This window comes from Halichoeres trimaculatus, unplaced genomic scaffold, assembly GCF_033239565.1.
Source record: "Halichoeres trimaculatus isolate MK-OKI-2021-1 unplaced genomic scaffold, fHalTri1.1 fHalTri1_scaffold_15, whole genome shotgun sequence".
Classification (NCBI taxonomy): Eukaryota; Metazoa; Chordata; class Actinopteri; order Labriformes; family Labridae; genus Halichoeres; species Halichoeres trimaculatus.
The window spans coordinates 10919891-10941884 of NW_027437193.1; the positions used below are offsets into that span (position 1 = coordinate 10919891).

General features: G+C 38.9%; 1 protein-coding gene across 4 annotated transcripts in view; it reads left to right on the forward strand.

The window, feature by feature from the left end:
* Window positions 1–1180: 1180 nt before the first annotated feature.
* Window positions 1181–21994, forward strand: part of myripa (myosin VIIA and Rab interacting protein a) — a 32766-nt gene continuing 11952 nt past the window's right edge. For 2 of the 4 annotated variants that reach the window (XM_074688719.1, XM_074688723.1), the window contains exons 1-9: window positions 1187–1239; window positions 1337–1439; window positions 1638–1747; window positions 3673–3759; window positions 3906–3955; window positions 4632–4806; window positions 11826–12047; window positions 15005–15141; window positions 21904–21984. In XM_074688719.1, the coding sequence (XP_074544820.1) occupies window positions 4697–4806; window positions 11826–12047; window positions 15005–15141; window positions 21904–21984 (550 nt within the window). In that variant the 5' untranslated portion in view covers window positions 1187–1239; window positions 1337–1439; window positions 1638–1747; ... (1 more) ...; window positions 3906–3955; window positions 4632–4696. Of the gene's footprint in view, window positions 1240–1336; window positions 1440–1637; window positions 1748–3672; window positions 3760–3905; window positions 3956–4631; window positions 4807–11825; window positions 12048–15004; window positions 15142–21903; window positions 21985–21994 lie in introns of all 4 variants that reach the window. The other 2 variants (XM_074688720.1, XM_074688721.1) reach the window with 2 other exon arrangements.

Sequence of the window (21994 nt, forward strand, 5' to 3'; positions counted from 1 at the left end):
CTGACCAAACTTTAACAAAGGGTTATATTTGGAAATATAAATAGTTGACTTGAACACAACATAAAGGTAACACTCTGTAATTCCTGTGTATAAAGAATTTGTTCCTCTTCTTTATGATCGGTCCATGTTTATTAGTCTTACAAAGAAAGAGAAAACAATGGACCACCTTTAAAGACATGAAGAATAATAATTAAGAGAAACTTTTTAATGATCTTACTTTTTTCTTGGTTTACTTTGAATGAGATTGATTGCAAAAAAAAAAAAAAGTTAACTGCATGCATCATAACTTTTTCTTCTTTTTTAACAGTTAAAGTTAATAATTAGTTTATTGGTCAAACTGAAACAAGTATTTGAGTAGTAAATAAAATCAGAAATTGGTAGAATTTGCCATATCTCATGCCCTGGCATGTGACGCACAAAATATGTTTGCAACAACAACAAAAAACAAACAAAAAAGCACAAACAAACAAAAATTAACAGAAGTCAAAGAGTTAAGATTCAGATGCTCAAAAGTTTCAAGAGATACTTTTCTTTCACGGTTACCTTTAGTAGCTAATACATTTTTAGCAATTTAGCCATTTATGGAGTATGTTTTTTTTTTTTTTAGCCGTTTACCCAGTATAGGTTTTGGCTATGCATTTGTACTAGTTTTAACATATTCTTGTAGTCTTCTCAAAGTTCCATTTTTTCAGTTAATGCTAAGGTTGCTTTTTATTGGTGGTTGTCTTTCAGTAATACATTTCAGCCAACACAAGCCACAGAATAAATACAAACACCATATTCTCTGTGGCACAAGTAAATTCAAGTGGTAAGTTCTGGTTAGAGGTACAGCTCAGCTGATTGGATGGCAGGTGCCCAGCTGTTAGCAAGGAGACTCATTTCCAATATGGCTTCTGCTGAAGACTTGCATCAAAACTCCACATCAGAAACAGATGGGTGAAGTCACGGAAACGGTTCCATTTATCTACAGCTAAAACTGTGGGACAGCTTGTGACGTTATCGGCGGCTAAAATAAAATTAGAGGAAATACCTGTGGGAAGTTTACGTTCCTCTGCTTTCCTCAACACCCGCCGTTCTTCCATTATCCAATCCCAACGTCCCTGGTTTCCGCGCGCGCTGGCTGAATCCTGCCTACAGGAAGTGCTCCAGGGTTGAGAGGGGAAGAACACCGGCTTACCACACGATGGATGTCCGCATAACACTTGCTTGCAGCTTTACTCGCAATGTGTCAGAAGCCGAGTGAGTTTTAGTCTCATTGGTCCATGTGGAGTTTCGAGTCTTCTTCATTCATTTGAACGACAGTCTGTAATTGTATTGTTATTACCTTTTCCTCCAGCAGATGGCGCCATTTACTCGTTCAAGTCATACAGGGCAAATGTAAACCCATTTCTTAACCACTGAGGTCTACTGGGCTTTTTAATGCAGATAAGGAGTTAAAGGTATATGAATTTAACTCTTTATTTGCATTAAAACAGTTAATATTCTAATTTATATAAAGTAGTGACTATTAGAACACTTGGCATATTTAAGAGGCTTTTTTATTGTTTTGTTAAATTGTCCTTTTAAATCATTGTTTCCTTACATATGTCATCCTTTTCTTTTTATAGAGGCAAATAATGATCAATTTTATACTCAAGTTTTGTTTCAGTCAGCTGCTAGAGAGGGGTGTCCGGATCAGGAACTGGAGAAGAAGACATCTCAGCACATTTCTCAGAAGAACAGATCCAACATGTGTGACAGCAGCCAGGTGAGCCTGCCACTCATATTCAAGTACCAAGCCGTCTCTGAGGCCTGTGTTTAAGTCCTTATAGCACGTAACCACAGTGTGTGAAAGCCTCTTGACGATACACAAATACTTTTTGAAGTAGAACTATCACAAAAGCCACATGTTTCATAAAGCATTGTATTCATTGTTTATTTGTTTTGCTTTATGTCACAACCATTCATGCTAGCTTGCAATTCCTGAAACTCCCACAGGGTGGCAGTACTGTCCAGCTAATCTGAGGACCAAGCAAGAACAGAATCTATGTGTGTTCAGTATTTCTGAAGGCTGAGATAGGATGTTTAAACAAAATTATAATCAGTAACATTTCTTTTAAATTGGAAGATTACTAACATAAAACCTAGACCAAGATACCTGATTTAAATCTTTTTTTTTTTGTAAATATTTAAACCTAGGAGTATATGAGAATGATAAACAGTATGAAGATAGATAGTGTGTTCCTCAGTGTGAGGTTATGATACAGATCTTTAAAATTTCCTTAGGTCATTTAAGAAAAGTAGATACAGCTGTCTAGTAAGAATGTCTTATCACATTCAAAATACTGAGCTGCTCTCTTTCAAAGACAAGAGACTGTCCTCTCTTACACTTGTCAAATCATTGTTTGAGGACATCCTTCAGACATAGGCTATTATTTGTTAAGATGATGTTGCCATACACAGGGTTAAAATAAGTATCAAGAGCACGTATCAGAGTATTTGATTGATAATACTTGGGCATAGTATTTCAACATTTTATTGCTGCTTGAGATGTGGGGCTCATCTAACTTCTTTGTTGAATGCTGGGGGGTTCTCAGATCTTCTGATGGTGCCAATGATGTCTAGACAAGAAAATTTAGGAAGAACCAGAACATAATTGTGTGTCTGGTGGTAAACTTGAATATAAGAAGTGAAGTTCAGCTACCAACATGTAAAGGGAAAAATTTGAAAATATTATCACTTTGAAATACAGGTAGCAACATCCTCTGCACTTATAACTGCAGTTCTCTAACCATTTTCATCAATTTCAAACATATTGTTACTAGAAAACACACCAAAAATCTAAACATACAATTTTGAGTTCTTTTTTAAATTGATAGGCCTAATCAGTGTCAATAAAGCATCAAATGAGCATTTGAATTGAGAAAAAGTCACAAAACATTTTATAGTGACTTGGCACTATACAAAAAAGATTGATGTGTTTATTGATTGATTGATATTTACGAAGGCTTAAGGAAGGTGTCTGGAGTTCAGGGACTACAAATCCCAGTGTTAGAGTTGGCACAAGGTTTGGCATTTCAGTTAGCATCAGTTAGCACGAGGAAGATGCTAACTTCTGTTTCTTCTTCTTCTCTTTTCAAATTCATTGTTTCATTTTGTTTATTAGTTTTCTTTTTAGCTATTAGGCGTTAGTAAGGTAAGATATACAGATACATTTTTATTTTATAATTTTAGCCCACTGCTGAAGTGTCAATTACATCCTTGTGTTCATTTTGAGGTAGGTTTTGTTCGGATTTGGTCGGCTGTGGATGTGTGTTTTTTTATATAACGTACGAAATTCATTTAGATATGCTGCACTACTTGTAACTTCAACTTGATTTTCTGCGTAAATGAGTCTATTGACCTAATACATTTTAATTTGTTATACATTCATAATTCTGTAGTCTTAGCTAGCAGGAGATTCAGCTTCAGGAGACCGAGCCACGAATCGCCAATGATGCTGTTTTGTAAGGGGAGGAGGTGGGAGGGGGTCTAATTTATTTACGCGCATCTGTAACCGCAGAAAATCTCAAAATGCGCCACATGAATAGGATCCAGCTTTAACGATGTACACAATCCTATTCCCCACTGTAAAGTAAAACTAATTAACACAAACTTTGATCACTTCTATGTCGCCTAATCCTTTGAGCTCAGGGAGGAAACGCTGATCCTGATTTTCTCTCAGAGACCTGGACTGGCTGCGCGGATCAGACCTGTTGTGAAACTTCTCCTCAACCTGAGGTATGGAGGACGAGATTCAGAAAGATGCGCATTTTTAAGACTGGCTGTTATGTCTGCAATGATTTTTTCCCCCAAACATCTCTGACAGCATTCATATCAGAAGTCACGGATGGTAACGGTTATTTTTCCCTTTGTATGGTCTGAAGGTGCAACGGTGATCCGGTTTCCCCTGGAGGGGCAACAGAGGCTGATATCGGTGAGTGAACTTTACTTTGGGAGAGCAAAATAGAAAATAAAATGTCTTTCTTTGTAATTGTTTTTTTTTTCCTCTACTGTTTAATTTGCAGCCTTTCTTAATATCACATCAATACTTTTGGATTAGCATGTGTCTGTTATCTCTCAGGAGGAAATCCACCTCTGAAATCTTAAAGTTTTCATACAGTTGGCAAAGTTGTAATAAATTATTGGTTGTACTTGCTGTTACATTTATCCTTTAAGACTGGGATACCTGCGTAAAATGTCCAAGCTTCTATCTTCAGTTTACTGTTGTCACAATGATGTGTTTGGGGTTTTTAATCTCAAACTGTATTTCTCAGAAAGATGCGGAAAGAAACAGATTTCCTCCTCAGGAATGCTATTGCTGAAAACCTAAATCCTGCTCAGTGTTAATACCCCTGATTTTCTTGTGTAAGTAGCTCAACATGAGTTTGGAGTTCTTATGAGGACAAAGTTCTCTACTCATTTTTGTTTAATGAGAGAGTTATAGTACAAACTGCTTTTATGAATGTACAGATTTCAGTCTATACATTTGATTTAAATAAATGTTGTCAAATGCTAATCCTCCTCAGACTGGGACAAGGATGATTTATTGCTGTGATTTGTGTTGTTCCTTGATGGTCTGTATGTTTACTGTATGTTTCTCCTTTCTTTAGATGAAAAAAAAAGCTGATTGATCAGTCAGAGGGGTTGAGCAAAATCTGAGGAAGGTCTGTCAGCGATGGGGCGTAAACTGGATCTGTCGAGTCTGTCCGACAACGAGGCGGAGCATGTCCTGCAGGTGGTGCAAAGAGACATGAAGTTACGCAAGCAAGAGGAGGAACGACTCAGGTTAGTTCTAGGTGCTTGCGATGCTGCACAGGGCAGACCGACACTTTCAGCAACAAGCCTAAGAATGCAGTGAAGAGTTTATTCGTTGCAAAGCCAGATATTTCCTGGAGGCTTTAGTGGAAGCCAAAAAAACTGATAAAGGGCTTACACTTATCTGTTTTCTGTCTTTTTCGGCAACAAGTACTTCATAACAACTTTGTCAGATTACACACTGTGAGACCATTCATGCTGCTTTTTAAGCTTTCCATGAGTGTCTCTGAATGTGATAATGCACATACAGTAAGAGCTCTTTGACTCTTTCGCCATGGATTATTTTTTCTCTTAGGAGCAGCAGCAACAAGTTATCAAACATCTTTGTATCACCAGTATATACAATAACCTTCTTCTAGGGAAAATAGTTTGCCTTGGAGACCTTTTTAGACATCAATAGAAAGTTCCTCCTCCGCCCTCTTTGCTCTAACATTTGTTCAATAACACTGAACAGGATGACCGCCCTTTCCTGTTGTACTCAGACATACTTCCTCTGAACTTCCGTCCAGCATTAGAGCAAAGTATACATAGACACAAAGACAGTGGGATTGTATGGATTTGTTGTTACCAATAGTTTTCTCAGAGGGGGATTCATAACAGTTGGAAATGCTTCCCAATTTGAGGAATATATGAGTCAGTCACGGGTTAAATCACAGGTTTGTGTTATTTTACCATAGCTGTGAATGAAAAGTTAAAAATGAGACTCAGGGCCATTAACTCCTTTAATTTATTACTAGAGGATAGTATCAGTGTTGACTTTGGCTGAATTTTACGTCAAAACATTTTTGTTTAATCAGTAAAAGTTCCTATTAGTTGGTTTTGATATGATGACAGATGCTGTCAACATTTTCACTTAACTTTGCGATTAAATGATAATTATTGAAGTTTAAAAGCAGGAGTCCCAGACATTTGAGCTGTTTTAAAGAGTTGTGTTAAACCACAGACAGCAGAAAAGAATGGACGGAGCAACAACTCACTGAGTGAAGCCTATAACTAACTCTAGCTCCCCCTAGTGGCTGGATACAAAATAGGTCTTATTATTGTTTCACAACAGATAGGTCCTCTTGAGTGTAATACAACCATCTGTTTGGAAAAGTCTCAACAAAATTCTATCCTCTTCTGGTATCCTTTCATAAAATCAAGCTTATCTATTGATGGACACTGAGCTAAGTGCTGTTCTTTCTTTGCTGTCCACAATGAATGCAGACAACAAAATGTTTAGAATTAGCCAAAGAAAAATAAATTAGGGATAATTAAAATAACAATATATACAAAGATACAAAAAAGTAGTGCATGTCTGTTGTATGTTAAGAGAACAAAGCATTTGTGCACAGCAGTAAAAACAAAAAACACACACAAAAAAGAAAAAAAGCTGCAATTTGAGAGCAAGGAGCAAACATGTCTGCCATGTTTGAATCTTAAGTATATCCGTTTGTTTTATTCAGGACTTGTACCGGCTCCAGCAGCGGAGTGCCTGGTGCTATTGATATTGTTTTGTAACTGTTTATTAGTTAATTTTCTCAGACAACACAAACACATTTTTCAGGGAAAGCCACAGAAGCTGTTGAACTGCCAGAAAACCTCATGATTTGAGGGATTGGAAGCATGTGTTCCTTTTTGGGCCAACACACAAACACAAACACACTTCAACACACACACTGTTAGTCTGTGGGAGAAAAATTGTACAGTTGCAAATACAGTGTGGAAAATAATTATTGAACGTGTCACCTTTTTCTCATCACATTTATTTCCAAAGGTGCAATTCAAACAAAATTTCTACCAGACATTGGTATTAACTCAAATAATCCACACATGAAAAGAAATCACAACAGGTCCATGAATAATGATTATATGGAATTAAGTGCGGTAATGCAGGGAAAAAGTATTGAACACGCTAACTGAGACTCATCTTATACTAAGTGGAAAAGCCTTTGTAGTATGACAGCCGAAAAGTTCAATTTTGGTCTCATCTGACCAGACAACATTCTCCCAGTATTCTACAGGCTTGTCAAGATGCTGTTTAGTAAACTTTAAACAAGCTTCATTATGCCTTTTCTTGAGGAATGGAGTCTTGCGGACTGAGCGTCCATAGAGGCCATGGCAGTGGCGTGTATTGCCTATTGTTTTCTCTGTAACAATTGTACCTGCTGCCTCCAAGTCTTTCTGGAGCACTTTCAGGGTGGTCCTTGGCTCGTTGAGTACTCTTCTGACTATCTTTCTGACTCCCTGGTCAGAAATCTTGCAAGAAGCTCCTGTGCGTGGCCTGTTGATGGTAAGGTGGTGCTTCTTCCACTTGCGAATAATGGCTCCAACGGTGCTGACTGGAATATCCAGGTGCTTTGATACAAGTCTGTAACCAGTTCCATTCTGATGATGAGCAACAATCAGGTTGTGAATGTCTTCAGAGAGCTCTTTGCCTTTACCCAACATGAGGTGTGTCGTATTTAACTGCTTGGTGTGAAAAAACAACCTAATCGGAGGTTCAAGTAACAACTACTGACAGATTTCAGGTGGTATGGTGCATTTCCTTGCCAAAGTATACAGCCTTTCCATGGTGTGTTCAATACTTTTTTCCTGTGTTATCGTACTTAATTCCACATAATCATTATTTATGGACCTGAACGTTGTGATTTCTCTTCATGTGTGGATTAAGTGAGTTAATACCAATGTCTGGTAGAAATTTTGTTTGAATTGCATCTTTGGAAATAAATGTGATGAAAAAAGTTGACACGTTCAATACTTATTCTCCCCACTGTAAATCTTACTTTTTGGTCCAGTTTGGGGAAATTTGTCTTGGATTGGAGTTCTGCACATGCTCATGCACCTTCACAACATTAATGCCAATTAAAAACATCAAAGCTACAACTCACAACGATTTTGATTTCTTTTAACTTATTACGTATTATTTTTTTCAGTAATATCTTAAATGGATTAGTTTTCCGTGCCGAGCTGCTGTAAATAGCAGAGACCAACATAAACTGTATGAAGAAGTTGAATACAGCCACAGACTGAATTTTGTAAGGAAGCCAGAGTACCTGGAACTCCTTTGGACCAGGAACTTCTTGATGTGAAGTGACAGCTCTAACCTACAAACTGCATAAACCGGCCTTTTCAAGGATTCCTGAACAACATTCTGCAAAATATACAACAGCATTAGTAATAATCCTCTTGAAAAATCATAAATCTTAAACATAAAAATTACACAGAGACATGCACACATCAGCAGATGTCAGATCAGCTTATCTCAGAGAAACAGACTTTTTCTGAGGATTATAGCAGCTGACACTGCTGCTTGAGCGTCTTCTTGTTTGTTTCTGTTTTTGTGCTGCGAGCCACAAAGCCCCGTCAGATGAGGACAGAGCTGCAGAAGCCAGAGACAGAAGTGCTGATGTTTCATAAGAGTTAAGATGATGTAAAGAGATAAGAAATGATTGTTGCTTTGTCCTGCTGAGTCAGAGGTGTGTGTTTCATCACGTAGGGTTGTGTGTGTTTGGATTCCTGTACATTATTTTTGTCTCTTGCTTCATGAACGTCTTGCTGTGGCAGTGTGTTTGTGCACAGGTGTGTGGTGTCTGCTGCAGATTTACCTTTATACCTTCAGTATTGGAGTGTGGCTGTGGGGAGAGGGCAGCGGTCATTTAATCGGATCAGCATCTGAGGGACGCAGGGAAACAGGGAAATTTTCAAAGTTTGGAAGCTGCATTATTGTTTCTTCATAATACACCAATTATTCTCCTGGAGTGATAACTGTTGGTTTAAAACCTCTGAACAGAAAACAAGATGTTTCATTTGTACTTTTTGTTTTAAGTTTGGTGTTTGTCAGTTAAAAGAAAAAGGAGTTAGAGCCCACAGTGACTCTTTTTCTGTCCTCGTCTTCATCCTGTCAGACTCCATCACTCTCAGCTGTTATCATTTCAACATGCTTGAGTCTTGATGCGAAAACATTTGATTTTTTTGACACTTTCCTCACAGCACTTCTCACACAACATTCCATTCGTCCATCCTTTGCCTCATCCATCTGAGATTTGGTAAATAAGAATATTTATGTTACTGTTGATGCCTCTGAGCAACTGAACCAACTCTTGTATGTTCAACTGACAGCAGTGTTTGATAAGAAAGGAAAAGATTTATCATATTACCAACCACTTTGGTATTTGTGTGCTTTTACATGATCCAAAATCTTTAACTTGTGTTTTTGGGCTCATCTGGTGTTACTATTTATGGCTCCAGGAAATGGACTCAGATTTCAGATCCTGATCTCAAAAAGAAGGTTTTTATTTCTTTGTTTTGAGTGGCAGTTATAAAAAGTCAGTATTTTAAATTTTTTATCTGCATTTTCTTGCACAACTCACAAACCATTCAAAACAATATTTCATCCCAAAACACAAAAAAGGCAGTGAAAAAAATCTGCGTTTATCTGCAGAAATGCTGAAAGACTGAAAATGCTGTACCAAGCATGCCAGGCCTGTAGTCGGCGCTATGTCTGTCTTGTCCAAGAGCGGTTTTTGTAGATCTCCACTGAAGTAGAGTAGGGCCGATCATCTGGTGCATACACCTCTTACATGTTTTTCAATCTGAGATTTCACTGCAATGGAGGGACTAGTTAGATTTTGCCCAGTTTGCCATTAACAGTTGCAACTTAAAATTGCAACATAAGTAATGATCCAGATATTTTACCCCAACCCTAAGGACCAATGCAACTCAGACAGCAGCAACACAAAACATACATATTTTATTGTATGTTGTACTTTTTATTTCCTTTCTTCATTTATTACTTTTATCATTTTACAAAAGCCTCCTGTGGACAAGTGTTGTAAATTAGCACCTGTGCTACATCACTTAAAATAATGCATCTGGTTTGTCCAATGTAATTGTTTAGTCCACATCAAATAAACAATAAATAAATAAATGAAAATCATATGAACAGAAGCGTGGGTGAAAATCACCTGATGTTAATGCTCTTGGCTAAAGCAGTAGGTGAAAGTGCCCATGGGAAACTGAGTCTTTACCCACAAAAAAACACTACAAATTCTGGCCAAAGGTGTCACTGACATCAACATCAAACAAATGATCCTCACAGCGCCTCTAAATAAAGTTTTTTCCAGGTACCATTACTTGTGGGGAGTGTGTTCTAATGTCTATACTCTCGTCACTCCTGATCAGAAGCAGAGCTCATAGCAAATGAATCTCAGTAAATCTAAATTTTACCTGGACAAAAAATTGTCAGGTAGTTGGACTGATGCTAGCATGAGTCTCTGACATGGTGTTCAATCAATTCCCAACAAAGCATACTTACCAGTGGTGGCTGCTGGTTAGTTAAGGAGGGGAAGCTCATTTTTTTCCAGCCTACATCATTAATTTGTTTATTTATTTAAATGCAAATTCTACCCTCTGTTCCTTTTCAAGAAAATGATATGTGACCCTGTCGTACCAACCAGGTGTTTTTTCCAGGGATTTTACCAGTGTTCTCTCAACGGCCAGAAGAGCTAGACTGCTTAAACGGCCTTAGCCCATTGTGTTGCGGGTGTAAGACGTTGAGCTGCTTTAAACAGGAGAAGCTCCTCTCGACACCTGCAGGCTGTAAGTGTGAGTGGCAGGGGGAGAAGCTCCGCAGCTGTAGCTGTAGCTGCTTATTGATGAAAAGAGAGAGAATCTTTAACAACACTCAGTGTTTTTAAGAAAAGTAAATTCGCTGGGGATTGAAAAGCCTCCAGATCAGTCCAGAACAACTGAATGTACAACTCAGAAGGTGTGGAGGGTTATACTTCAAGATCGCTGACTGGCTTATTTCACTGTCAATCAAAAAGAGATTCGGCCTCAGACAGATCGTCCAATCATCATGCAGAAGCCCAGCGTCCAGGCCAACCCACTGCCTCATAGACCCCCGGAGAAGCTGAGCGTCCGATGGGCGGGACAAAGTCCAGCGTTTATCCAATAACCGTCCAGTTTCCGCAGTGGAACAACCCACTCTACGCTTCCCTGCTGAAGTCAGAAGACACTCAGCGTCTGACTGTGTTAAAGACGAGACGCTGCAGAGATGAATGAGAAGAAGGTGGAGCCAGTTACCTGTAATAGGTAGCTGATTCTGAATAAAAGAAGAGGGAATTCTAGCTCATATTTTGTAACTGAAATGTACACACAGCAGTAGATATCACCACTTTTTGGGGAACATTTTAGAGGAAGCTGAGCTTCCCTTGCAGTCTTCGAGCAATGACCACTGATACTTACCGAGGTAAGAAAAAACACCAGGCATACAAAGTTAGCAAGGTACAGGTGAGACTAAAAGAACAATTAGCAGTCAGAGTTCTGTTTCTTTGACGTGGAGACCAAGCACAGAGATAAAGAAGGTAACATTAGGCAGAAACATGACTCTAAATGAAAGCCACCCTGCTTGATGTGTAAATGAGCAACCTGTAATGAAGTTTAAGCAGAATTTAAGTTAGTAAGAATCGTATGAATCCTATAAAAACAGCCACACTGATGTTCTACCTGCTGCTCCTGTTGAGGAAAACACACAGAAGCATTGTTCAGCACAGCCTCCTTCTTTAACCTTAACATGAGCACAGCAGGTGGTGCTGAAATGAATATGGGATGATAAATCCTCAGCTTAAGATATATTTATAACTGAGCATTTCAGCCCTTTCAATCATCATTTACCTTCAGATGATATTGAGGAAATGATGGATTGACCTGCTTTGTTAAACCACTTTAATTTTTGCTCCATTTTCATTAAAGATGCTTGAGGATCAGTGTGTTGTGCTCTGTGCTCATGTGCATTAACTCATCCTAACATCCATCCTATTTGATTTAGTTAAGCCCACTGCTACTTCATCCATCTCAAGTCAAGATGTACTCAGAATGAAATGTGGAGCTTTTTCCTCATCATTCTGTATCTCTCTCACACACACAAACACACTCACACTCATGGTTTCAGTATCTGTCTCCCTCTAACCATCCCCTCTCCCTCCTCCTCCTCCTCCTCCACACAGTGAACTGAAGCAGGAGCTGGACGAGGAGGGCAGTCGCTGTCTCCTGCTGTCACGTCAGGGTTTCTTCAACCAGCGCTGCTGCATTCGCTGCTGCTCGCCCTTCACCTTCCTGCTCAACCCCAAGCGCAAGTGCCGGGACTGCAAGTACAACGTGTGCAAGGCTTGCCGGGTCTACTGCAAGCGGGAGAAAGCCTGGCTGTGCTCCTCCTGCGAGAAGGGCAGGTAAGGTCTGCGCTTTTCGTGGTGGTGGTGGAGACAGTGAAAGGGACAAGTTGCTGTGGTTCAGTCTGTGATTTTTGTGTATGTGGTTTAGTTTAGGATAAGATGATGCTGCTTCTTACTTTGCCACTACAGGGATGGATTCAGCCCTAAAACAAAAAGGCACTGAGGTTTTGTACAGTATAAAGGATGTTTCACAGAAAAACAACACTACAGAGAAAAAAAATGTTATGGTAGAGCAGCATAAAATGTATCTACAGAGGATTGCTTTTATCCTTCTTTTATCAAAATTATCTCTTTTTTAAACGTAGAGACGTATCTTGATCAGAAGGTCAGGGTTTCATTGTAGTGTCCTCAGGCAAGTCACATCCTGTATTTGCTTTTGCTGTTGTTCAGCAGTGTGTAAATGTGTATAAATGAGATTAACTAATACAGATGGTCCCTTACTGTGGCTGCTCTGCCATCAGTGAATGAGTGTGGTATGAATGGGTTTATTTACTATTTAGATGCAGCTTCTTTGAGATGATATCAAAGCCATTCGGATGCTTTTTTTTCCCTAATGTTTGACTTTCAGAACTTCTGTGCTAAAAATTAGGGAAGTAACCTATGACTTTTATGTTAAATGACCACAAAATTTCAAAATAAAAATCTCAGATGTTTACAATATAAACGTCCGGGGTTTCTTTTCAGAGATTTTAGACAGTCAACATTTCTTTTTTAGGAGGGGATCAATTGTTTTCTCTTATTTCAAAAATTTAAAAAAGGGCATGACACAGTTCATTGACAGTAGTACAAAAGGTTACAGACACTTGATTTTAACAGTTCCTCTAGATGAACTCCCCACCAAATGGCTTTCTTAAATCCCACCATTATCTTTTATATTGTTTGTCTAGAGTGTGTGCAGTGATACAGTATGTAATACCCTGATCTCTTCTGTTTTACAGTTGACATATCATTTTGAAGGAAGAAACTATTTGGCTTAGACTAAATCTGAACTCTAAAGCCTTAAAAAGAAATCTTTGGTCAACATGTTGATTGAAGCTTTCCACAACAACTTAGCTAAAAGGTAGCCTAGCTGTCTTAGACAGATTATCAATACTCAATAAGTGTTTGCTTTGGGACAGTATTTCTTGGTAGCACTGATTAGGGATGGGTACCGAATTAGGTACTTTTATGGGTATTGACTGAATTCTGTCAAAAGTACCGGGTACCGTTTCACGTAGAATCAAAAGGCGCCATGTTTAGGTGCCTAAACGCATCCTTAGGACTGTGAGGGAGTGGAAGAGTAGGTGATTTTCCATGCTAGACATGAAAAAAGTATTGCAAGGTGATAAATTGAAGAATAAATGTTAAATTGAATATATATTAAACAAATTGATATTTTTTACCACATAAACACAAAAAATACCAAAAATTGGAACCAATGAGCACCGATACCGATTGCCAGGCATCGGTACAGTATCGTTTCAAATGTGAAAGGGACCCTTTCCTAGCATTAATACCTTTGCGCAAAGATTGCAAATAAAATAGGATATCATGGGATGTAAAAAACTCATAAAGCAAGTTTTAAAAGACTCACATTGGCCAAAGTGCTGCACAACCAGGAAGACACAAATAAATGGAGTATAATCTAATCAAAAAACATCCACATACATAATAAAACCCATATATATTTAATTGAATATTGGAAAACATATGGAAAAATAATCTAGGGCCAAGATGAAAAAAGAAAATAAATGAAAGACCTGCTTGAGAAACCCTGCAAATGAGAAGAGATGAGTCTTCATCAGTACATCAAACTTGGAAAGTGATGAAGACCTAAGATCAAAAGACTTGGTGTCCTCTGTCTTTGAGTGAACTAAATCTCCTCATCATGATGTTAAATCTGACCAAGGTAAGACATTAGAGACATCAGTAGATACTCAGTCATACATCACACTTTGAGACTTTGTATTTCTCTCTCTCAGCTCCCCTCGCACTGTAACTCCAGCACACAGTGAACAGATGGTAACTCATTAAACACGCTGATGTGACCCTCTCTCCTGCACTCTACAGCTGTTGTCCCTAAACACACAATTAGATCACGGCACATTTTCATTTGAAGCATTTCAGTTTTAAGATGAGGTGTAATTCTTGCATTTATAGATACAATTTATGTTGATATATGGATAAAAACTTAAAAAAGCTTTTAAGAACTACAAACCAACCGTAGAAAATGGTTGAAGGGGGATTTTACCTCCTGTCTCCTGATGTAGGTTTAAGTTGGCTACTCCTTTTCTCTTGATGGTTAAAGAAAGTTGCACCTTGGGCATCAGTTCGGCCTAGTAGGTAGGTTGTGCTCCTTCTGTGACCTCTTTCCCCTCATATCCCCACTCTCGCCTTGTTTCCTGCTCTATCCACTGTCCTCTCCTCTCTGAAGAAAGGCATGAAAAGCCCAGGGTCACGCTGTTTGCTGGTTCAAGTTGCACGTTCAGAGTGACTCATGAGTCAGACGCACACTCAGTCTCGCACTAACCTACTACAAGCAGCTCCTCGGGCCTTCAGAGTCTTTGGTCCACATGCTTCAGAGAGCAGTTTCAGCAAGTGTTTGGCTTCTTCTGTTGGTTTATTTGCAGAGCAGAGGCGAACCTGCACAGCTGCCTGCAGAACACTACAGTTCAGCTGAGTTTCAGTCCATTAAGCACGCCACCATGAGTGATACTCAAACCTGGACTGAACTCAGTTTGAGGATGTGTGATGTAAACACCCATAAGCGAGCGTCACCTTTAACCTGAACTGTTTTCATTTAAAGCAGGTTTGATGTGGCACATAATGGTAATATCACAACAAGAAGTAAATGTTGAAGTGCTGGAATTTGTTGGGATATTTTATTCTGGCTGAAGGAAACTTTTGGACCAACTTTTGGAAAAATTTCATCAGGGCTTTAGTTGTTTAACTGCAGCTCTGTTTGTGTCTCTCAGGTTGTTGAAGACACAGAACCTGGAGTGGTTTTACACCAACGTAAAGACGCGTTTCAAGAGGTTCGGCAGCGCCAAAGTGCTGAAGACTCTCTACAGGAAACATCTGGTGGAGCACCGTACGCTTTTGGAGCTTTCTGGTAACACCTCTGCTCATTTTCAGTTCATCAAGTCAAACGTGTGTGTGTTCAAAGTGTGCATATGTCTTGGCTGCTTTGTGATTTTTGCAGTTTTATAGCTTTGAACAGTGCTGAACTCTTAAGTTTGGAGAAGAGTAAAACAGGATTAAGCTGCTCGCATAACTTGAGCAGATTACGCTCTGCTGCCAGAGTCCAATCTTTATTTTTAAATTTGTTTGACATGGATGCAATTGAGTCATTATAAAACATTCGTTTCAGACAGATGGTAGACTCAACTAATGCAGCATTTTGTTTCAGCTGGAATTAAAAGTTAAATTCATTATAGTTTTTGCCTTGTAAAGATACCAAACCTAACATGAAGCCTTTGGATACCATGACGAGGATGTGAAATTCTCAAATTTGCTTCAAGGAACCTTCCATACTGTGTGAAATCACACACTGAGACTATATATGTGTGTGTTGTTTTGTTCTGTGCAGAAAACAGACGTGGTGTAACAGTAGGTCTTTTATTCAACATGACTTTAGAATCACTTTATCAACAGAGCTATTGTTTCAGTTTTTGGCACCTGCAGTAAAAAGCTCTTAAAACCCTGCTGAGGTTGAGCTCTCAGCAGTAAACAGCAGATGGACTGTTGGAAAATAAGCTAATGTAAGAAAGTGAGCAAATTACAGGGTCAGATGTATGTTCAAAAAGACCAAGTTTATTTTGAGAGGACCAAAAGACTTTTTAATAAATAATATTGATAAATAAGTAGGGTATGATTTTGATTTTTTAGAAAATGAACAGCAGATTTTAGTATCCATCTTTTCGGCCTGTTTGATACATTATGCTAAAAGAGATGAGCTGTGAGGTAGTGCATGAAGCAAGGTTGTCTCTGACTTGAAGTCCCTGTGAGGACTTAATAAGCAATCTTAGTTTCGCTTTTTTATGTTTGCCTGTTCCTGAAATTGTTATCTTTTTGCTGTTTCTAAGTATCCGTGTTCAGGTCAATCACAAATCCCTTTACGCAGATTAGAAATCCCTTTGGTTATGCTACCCCAGCCGGAAAAGTTCAGAAGGGAGGAGAGAGATCTGTGTTTTTTCTCTCTGCTGAAAATGATTTCTTTGATTTATTTTGTACTGATGGTGAACTCTGGAGCTGAACAGGCAAAAAGATGAAGGACAGGAGAGCAGAAGAAAGCTAAACAGGAGAGTGATAGAGCATAGGCTAAAGGCTAAAACACAGGCTAAGCTGTTTGTGATAGTGTCTTTTCCAACCCACAGTCAGCAGTTATTCTGCAGTGGTCTGTTCAAACTTGAGAGTCTATCAATAAAATGAAGAGTGACGTTACGTTACCTCTGATTGGTGGATGAGCACTGGCAGGACATGATTAGGATTCACTAATGTTACACGTTACTGACATGTCAGGCTGTGAGTAGTGATAAATATAACCTGAGTTTACAAGTTTGGTTGTTGTCACATTTCAAACAACAGCGCTTTGTTCTTCTTTGTTTCCTGAAGAAAGTTGTCTTGAGCAAAGAAAAAGTGTTTTTTTTTATTTCATTCATTTGCTTCAAAACAAACTCGTACAAATTACCTCTTTACAAAAGTGGGTGCTCATGGGAAATGGAGTCTGTATGCCTTCTACTTTTTGAGACAGATTTGAAACTCCAGTACCACAGTACCTAAAACTGAAAAAAAAAGACATTTTTTTAGAGTGAACAGGGAAACTGAATTGGGTTGAGACGAGAGTAGTTTTTCTTCCTGGAGCAAACATTGTCCAGGGCACGGGTGCCAGAGTTGGCACGCAAATAATAATTACAATGAGGCAGAGGACAAATAATAAATAGATAAATAAATAAATAAATAAAAGTATTGTGTTGTATTCTGTTTTACTCTTCACAATAAATAAAGCACACTATATATGTTGTTACATAAAAATTTAACAAATAATATTAAGTAATACATTTAAATCATGATGTTACAACTAGAGAATGTGTCTTGCAAGTGCACCACTGCAAATCTCTTGGGAGGTTAGTCTGCTAGCTCACAATTGCATCCATTTAGCGGTGTTATCGTGGCAAACGAACCAAGTTCCAATCGTTCTTTCCAACATGGTTGGACAAAGAAGTATGAATTTAACACCAGAGATGGCCGGAGATCTACGAAGGTGTGGTATTTTAGGACATTAAGTGTCTTTTTGACACCAAACACAGAAACAGCGTTGGAAAAGAATTTGAAACAGAGCAACACATTCAAAACTTTCTGTACTTTGGGCATGAGCGTATTTTAAATTGGCTCAAGTCATGAAAAAGGTCGCCTACCCTTGGCTTAGGGTTATAATGCTGTTGGATGTGATAAACTTCATGAGCTCTGAAAGTAAATAGAGTACATCTTAGAGTATCTGAAGACATTAGACTGCCTCCAGAGTTGCACTGATAAATAAAAACAAAAGAGGCAAAAATCATAGTAACAAAACCACAAATATTTTGCATTTTAGAGGCTGCCAGTGCCTACACTAGGGATGTCCCGATATTACATTTTCACTTCCGATATGATACCGATACTGCAGCATTGAGTATTGGCCGATACCGATATTAATCCGATACGATATCAGTATTAAACATGCATACTTTTATTACTTTTTCTGTAGTATGTCTGTCATGTTAGACAAGGCTTGATTAAGTGATGTTATTCAAACAAAGAACAGTAGTCGGCAACAGTAGGTATGAGGAAAAACTGACCCATTTATTATTAACCAATGGGTAACAGAAACTGCTTATATCGGAGATTTTAGATGCATTCCGATACGATACCGATATTTGTTTTTTTGCTGATATCGGACCGATATTCGATATCAATATTGGACTGGGACACCTCTAGCCTACACATTTATATATTTTCATTTATACGTCAGTTGAAGATTTGAATCTGCACTTCTACTCCAGCCAGTCTGTGTTTTTAAATGTACATCTTCACTTCTACATAAGTGCATTAGGATCCTGATGTTTTATTATCTCTTGCTTTGATGTTGTAAGATCAAGGAGAAAATCAGTTTCTGTCACGTCTTTGAATCTTTACAGAAGCCGAGTTTTGATTTGAACAATCCTCCACAGCTTAAGCACAAATACGGTGAGGGGTTTGGAACATTTCTGGAACCATCCATGCCGAAAATGTTTTTGTAGTTCTTCACTGAGCCTAAATAACAGTGTTCACCCAGCAGCATATGCTCCAGCCTGCTCGTTGAGTCAGAGACAGATCGGTGGAGGCAGAGGAGCGCGTCCTCAGGGCCATTAGTTCAGTCTCTCTGATCTGATTGAAAGACGAGGGATTTTAGAGTATTACCAGTGGTTCTGTGGAGCGGGGGGCGCTGCCTGATGATGATGTAGTGATGTGACCCCTGTGGGAGGATGACTGATGTGGGCTGGCCACCATCAGGCCACCACCCGGCATCTCATTCAGCTCTGTTTTCCTTTTCTGCTCACATGCGCTCTCTTAGCATGCACAGAAACACACATTTTAATTTGTTTTTCACCCAGCCCTGCTAAATCCGCTAATGTTGCCTTACACAAGAATTACGTGAGCTGAATGAATAGCATTAGATTTTAGGGAATAAGACTGTGGGTAAAAGCATTGTCTCATGGGAGATTATTGTAGCAGGGAAACATTTGGCCTCAAGAAATGACCACAGCAGCAGCAGCAGCACAGAGACATCCTCCTAGGGAAAAACGCTGACAAAGTCAAGAGGAGTATTCACAAACAGACCCTGAGAGCAGGACAGAAAGTGTTAGCATGTATCCTGCATGTATTAGCATACCGTTTATGTAGATCTATGATGAGGAGGAGAAAGGACCTTTAGTGTTTAAGTATTGTGTTTAAATTTTCTTATGTTATCCGCCCCTTGTGTCTGTGTTCCACTCTTCTTTGGTTTTCGTGCTAGCTGTGTGACTGTGACTACTCTCAGTCAGCGCTGCGCTTTGGGCTCTGCTTTTTTAACATCAGCATCAGCTAAAAATACATATTATTCAACACAAAACACACTGCTGACACTGTTTTTAGCACATATTTATCACAGCAACAGCTTTGGGCAGCTAAATTGAAAAAAAAAGGAAACACTGACTCACTAGTCCAAAGCAGTTGTTGTTTACGTGTATCCTACATGGCTACTGGTTTGTTTACATCTGCTTGGTAGTGTGAGGTTTACTGGGATGTTCAGAGGGGGCTCTTGTTCTGTTCCTTATGATTATATTGTGAAATAAACACATTAAAGAGGAGGTATTCTGCTTTCCCGTATTTATAACTTGAATAAAAAGTAACATTACTGGATAAGGTTGCAAAGTCCAGGAATTTTCATAATCTAAACTTTCTGTGGGAATTTTTGGAAATTAATGTGAATCAACAGGATTTTTGGGGGAGTTTTCTTGAATTAAAATAGATTATATATACCTAATCATACATGTATAGCTATTGAACATTTTGGTTTGATTTAAGCTGGCATGGATGCAAAAATATCCAATGTAAAATTTTTAAATGACACCATAAATTAATTTATAGGGACCTTTGGGGAATTTTTCCCAACTGGGTCTAGCTGCCACAAATGCAGGCATGAATATTTGTCGTAGCTAGTCTTTAAAAATCATACTCATTTTGATGAGTGTTTGTCAGTTGAAGGTAAATGTATCCACTGCTTAAAGTTCAAACATATCTTCAAACATATTTACCTCAGTACTGTCATCAACACTTACCTTGACTGGACGTCTACACTCCAAATCCAAAAATGTGGTCTCAATAGAAATACTATAGGCTAGTGAAGTACTGACTGAGAATGATCAAATGTGCTTGGAAGTGTTGGCATATGTGATTCATGGAACACAGATGAATTTTGTTCAATCATGTTATTTCAACCAAGATGGGAATTCTCCATCCCTTAAAGTAAAGATAAAATGATTTATCTGAATGTCCAAACTAAACTTGGACAAAATTTCAAGACCTCTGCATATTCATGTTGTAGAAATCTCTGAATCTGTCTGTTAACTGCTCAAAATGCAAAAAATAGCACGAGATCTCCATAAGATCATTACAAGATCTTCCTGAGACCTCAAACACCAAGGTCTGCACAAAGCTCTGCCCTTAACATGCCTTCAGACGGCTGGCCAATCAGAAGGAAGGGGGTTTGTGGAGTGGGGAGCCATAAAGAGACGGAGGCCAAAGTGAGCGTTTCAGACAGAGGCTGAATTGAGGTCTTTCTTAAAAATATCAGTGAGCAAAACAAGTGGTTTTCATTGCTGAAATCATGTGAAGCTACTACTGGGATACCAGAGAAGGAGTACAAAGCTTAAAAAAACACAACACCCCCTCTTTAAAGAACGGTGTTCATAATTACAGTTCACTCAAGAGGACGCTTAGTGCACGTGCCCAGCATTCTTCCAGGGTGTTTACTGTGATGAAATTATTACACATTCATGCCACCTGCCTGGATAAGCAGTTAGCAGACCAAAATAAGCAAATTACTGCCAGACACAAACTAAAGCTGAGGCTTATTTGAGAGGAATTAGTTTGACAGGAATTTGATCACCAACCAAATATTTATAAAAACAAAACTTTTGAGCTTGAGATGGCGTTCATTCAAAAGTGAAAGGATAAACAAAGTATTAATGAAGACTTCCGGGAACTTTAAACCTCATGGTGGCGCTCTGGTTGGTTCATACTGACAGACTAGATTGTGCGACTGATGTTTTATCCTGAAGTTATACTTAAGATTTCATGGTGGTGCAAAGTGTGTTGATTACATTACATTTACTGTACATGTTATTGGTGAGTTTTGATGAAAATCTCTTCCTTAGACAAGTTTTGCTGTCAAATCTGAAAAAAGACAGTGAGTTTACAAAGTCTTGTACATGTGCAGAAGCCTCAGTGAGACTGATCTCTGTTTGCACAAACAATAACATCACCAAACCCCAGCTTCTTTGGTTTGCTGGATTTTGTCTGCCCTGCGTAGCTTTTAACCAAGCAGAAATATTTTACAGCAACAAACACACTCCACCATGGAGTGCCACAGTCAGTTCACCTTTGTTCACGAGGCTCATGATGCCTCTGGGACTAAGGCGACCTTCAGCTGCTGTGGAACAGAAAGCTCTGGATGTCAGGGTCTTTCACTGATCCTGTTTTAGGCGAAATGTGTCGACGCGCATTAGATGTTCTAACAGAGATGTCAAGGGTCAACACAAGCTGCCCTTAATCTCCTCAGAGACATTAAATATCTGAATGCTGTCTTCATTTACAAGACATCTTCAATCAGGAACTCCTGCTGCTCACATCTTTGAGTAATGAGATTCTGTGCACTTTCTAAATCAGAGAAGTTGAGATCACTAAGCTTAACTGTTGCCCTTTTCTCTTAAAATGATTAGTGTGACCCTGTGTACTCCACTGTACCTCTGAAACAGGGAGAGCAGCTCACAGATGAGGTCCCCTGGTAATGCCACATGCGAGGTCGCTCTAATGCACTTATATAACCACAAACGGCCGCATTGTTGCATGAATATTTACATGACGTGAAAAGAGCTCAGGGCTCAAGGCTGGAAGAGGGAAACTGGACTGTGTGCCTGAGCTCTGCTGCTCTGTCACAAACTCCTACGAGCACTAATGGTGCTCTTTAAAGGGCAATTTCACTTCTCTAATAGATACTGACTCCCATCAACGCTCTTATTCAGACTGTTTATGAAAACATATGTTTGGATCTGTCTTTACATTAAAACATCTGTGTTTGTGTGTTTGTGTGCAGAAGGCAGCACCTTCGAGGACAGTATCGGCAATGAGGGCAGCATTTGTGGGAGCGACTCAGCCTTCTACAGACAAAGTGAAGGTACACATAA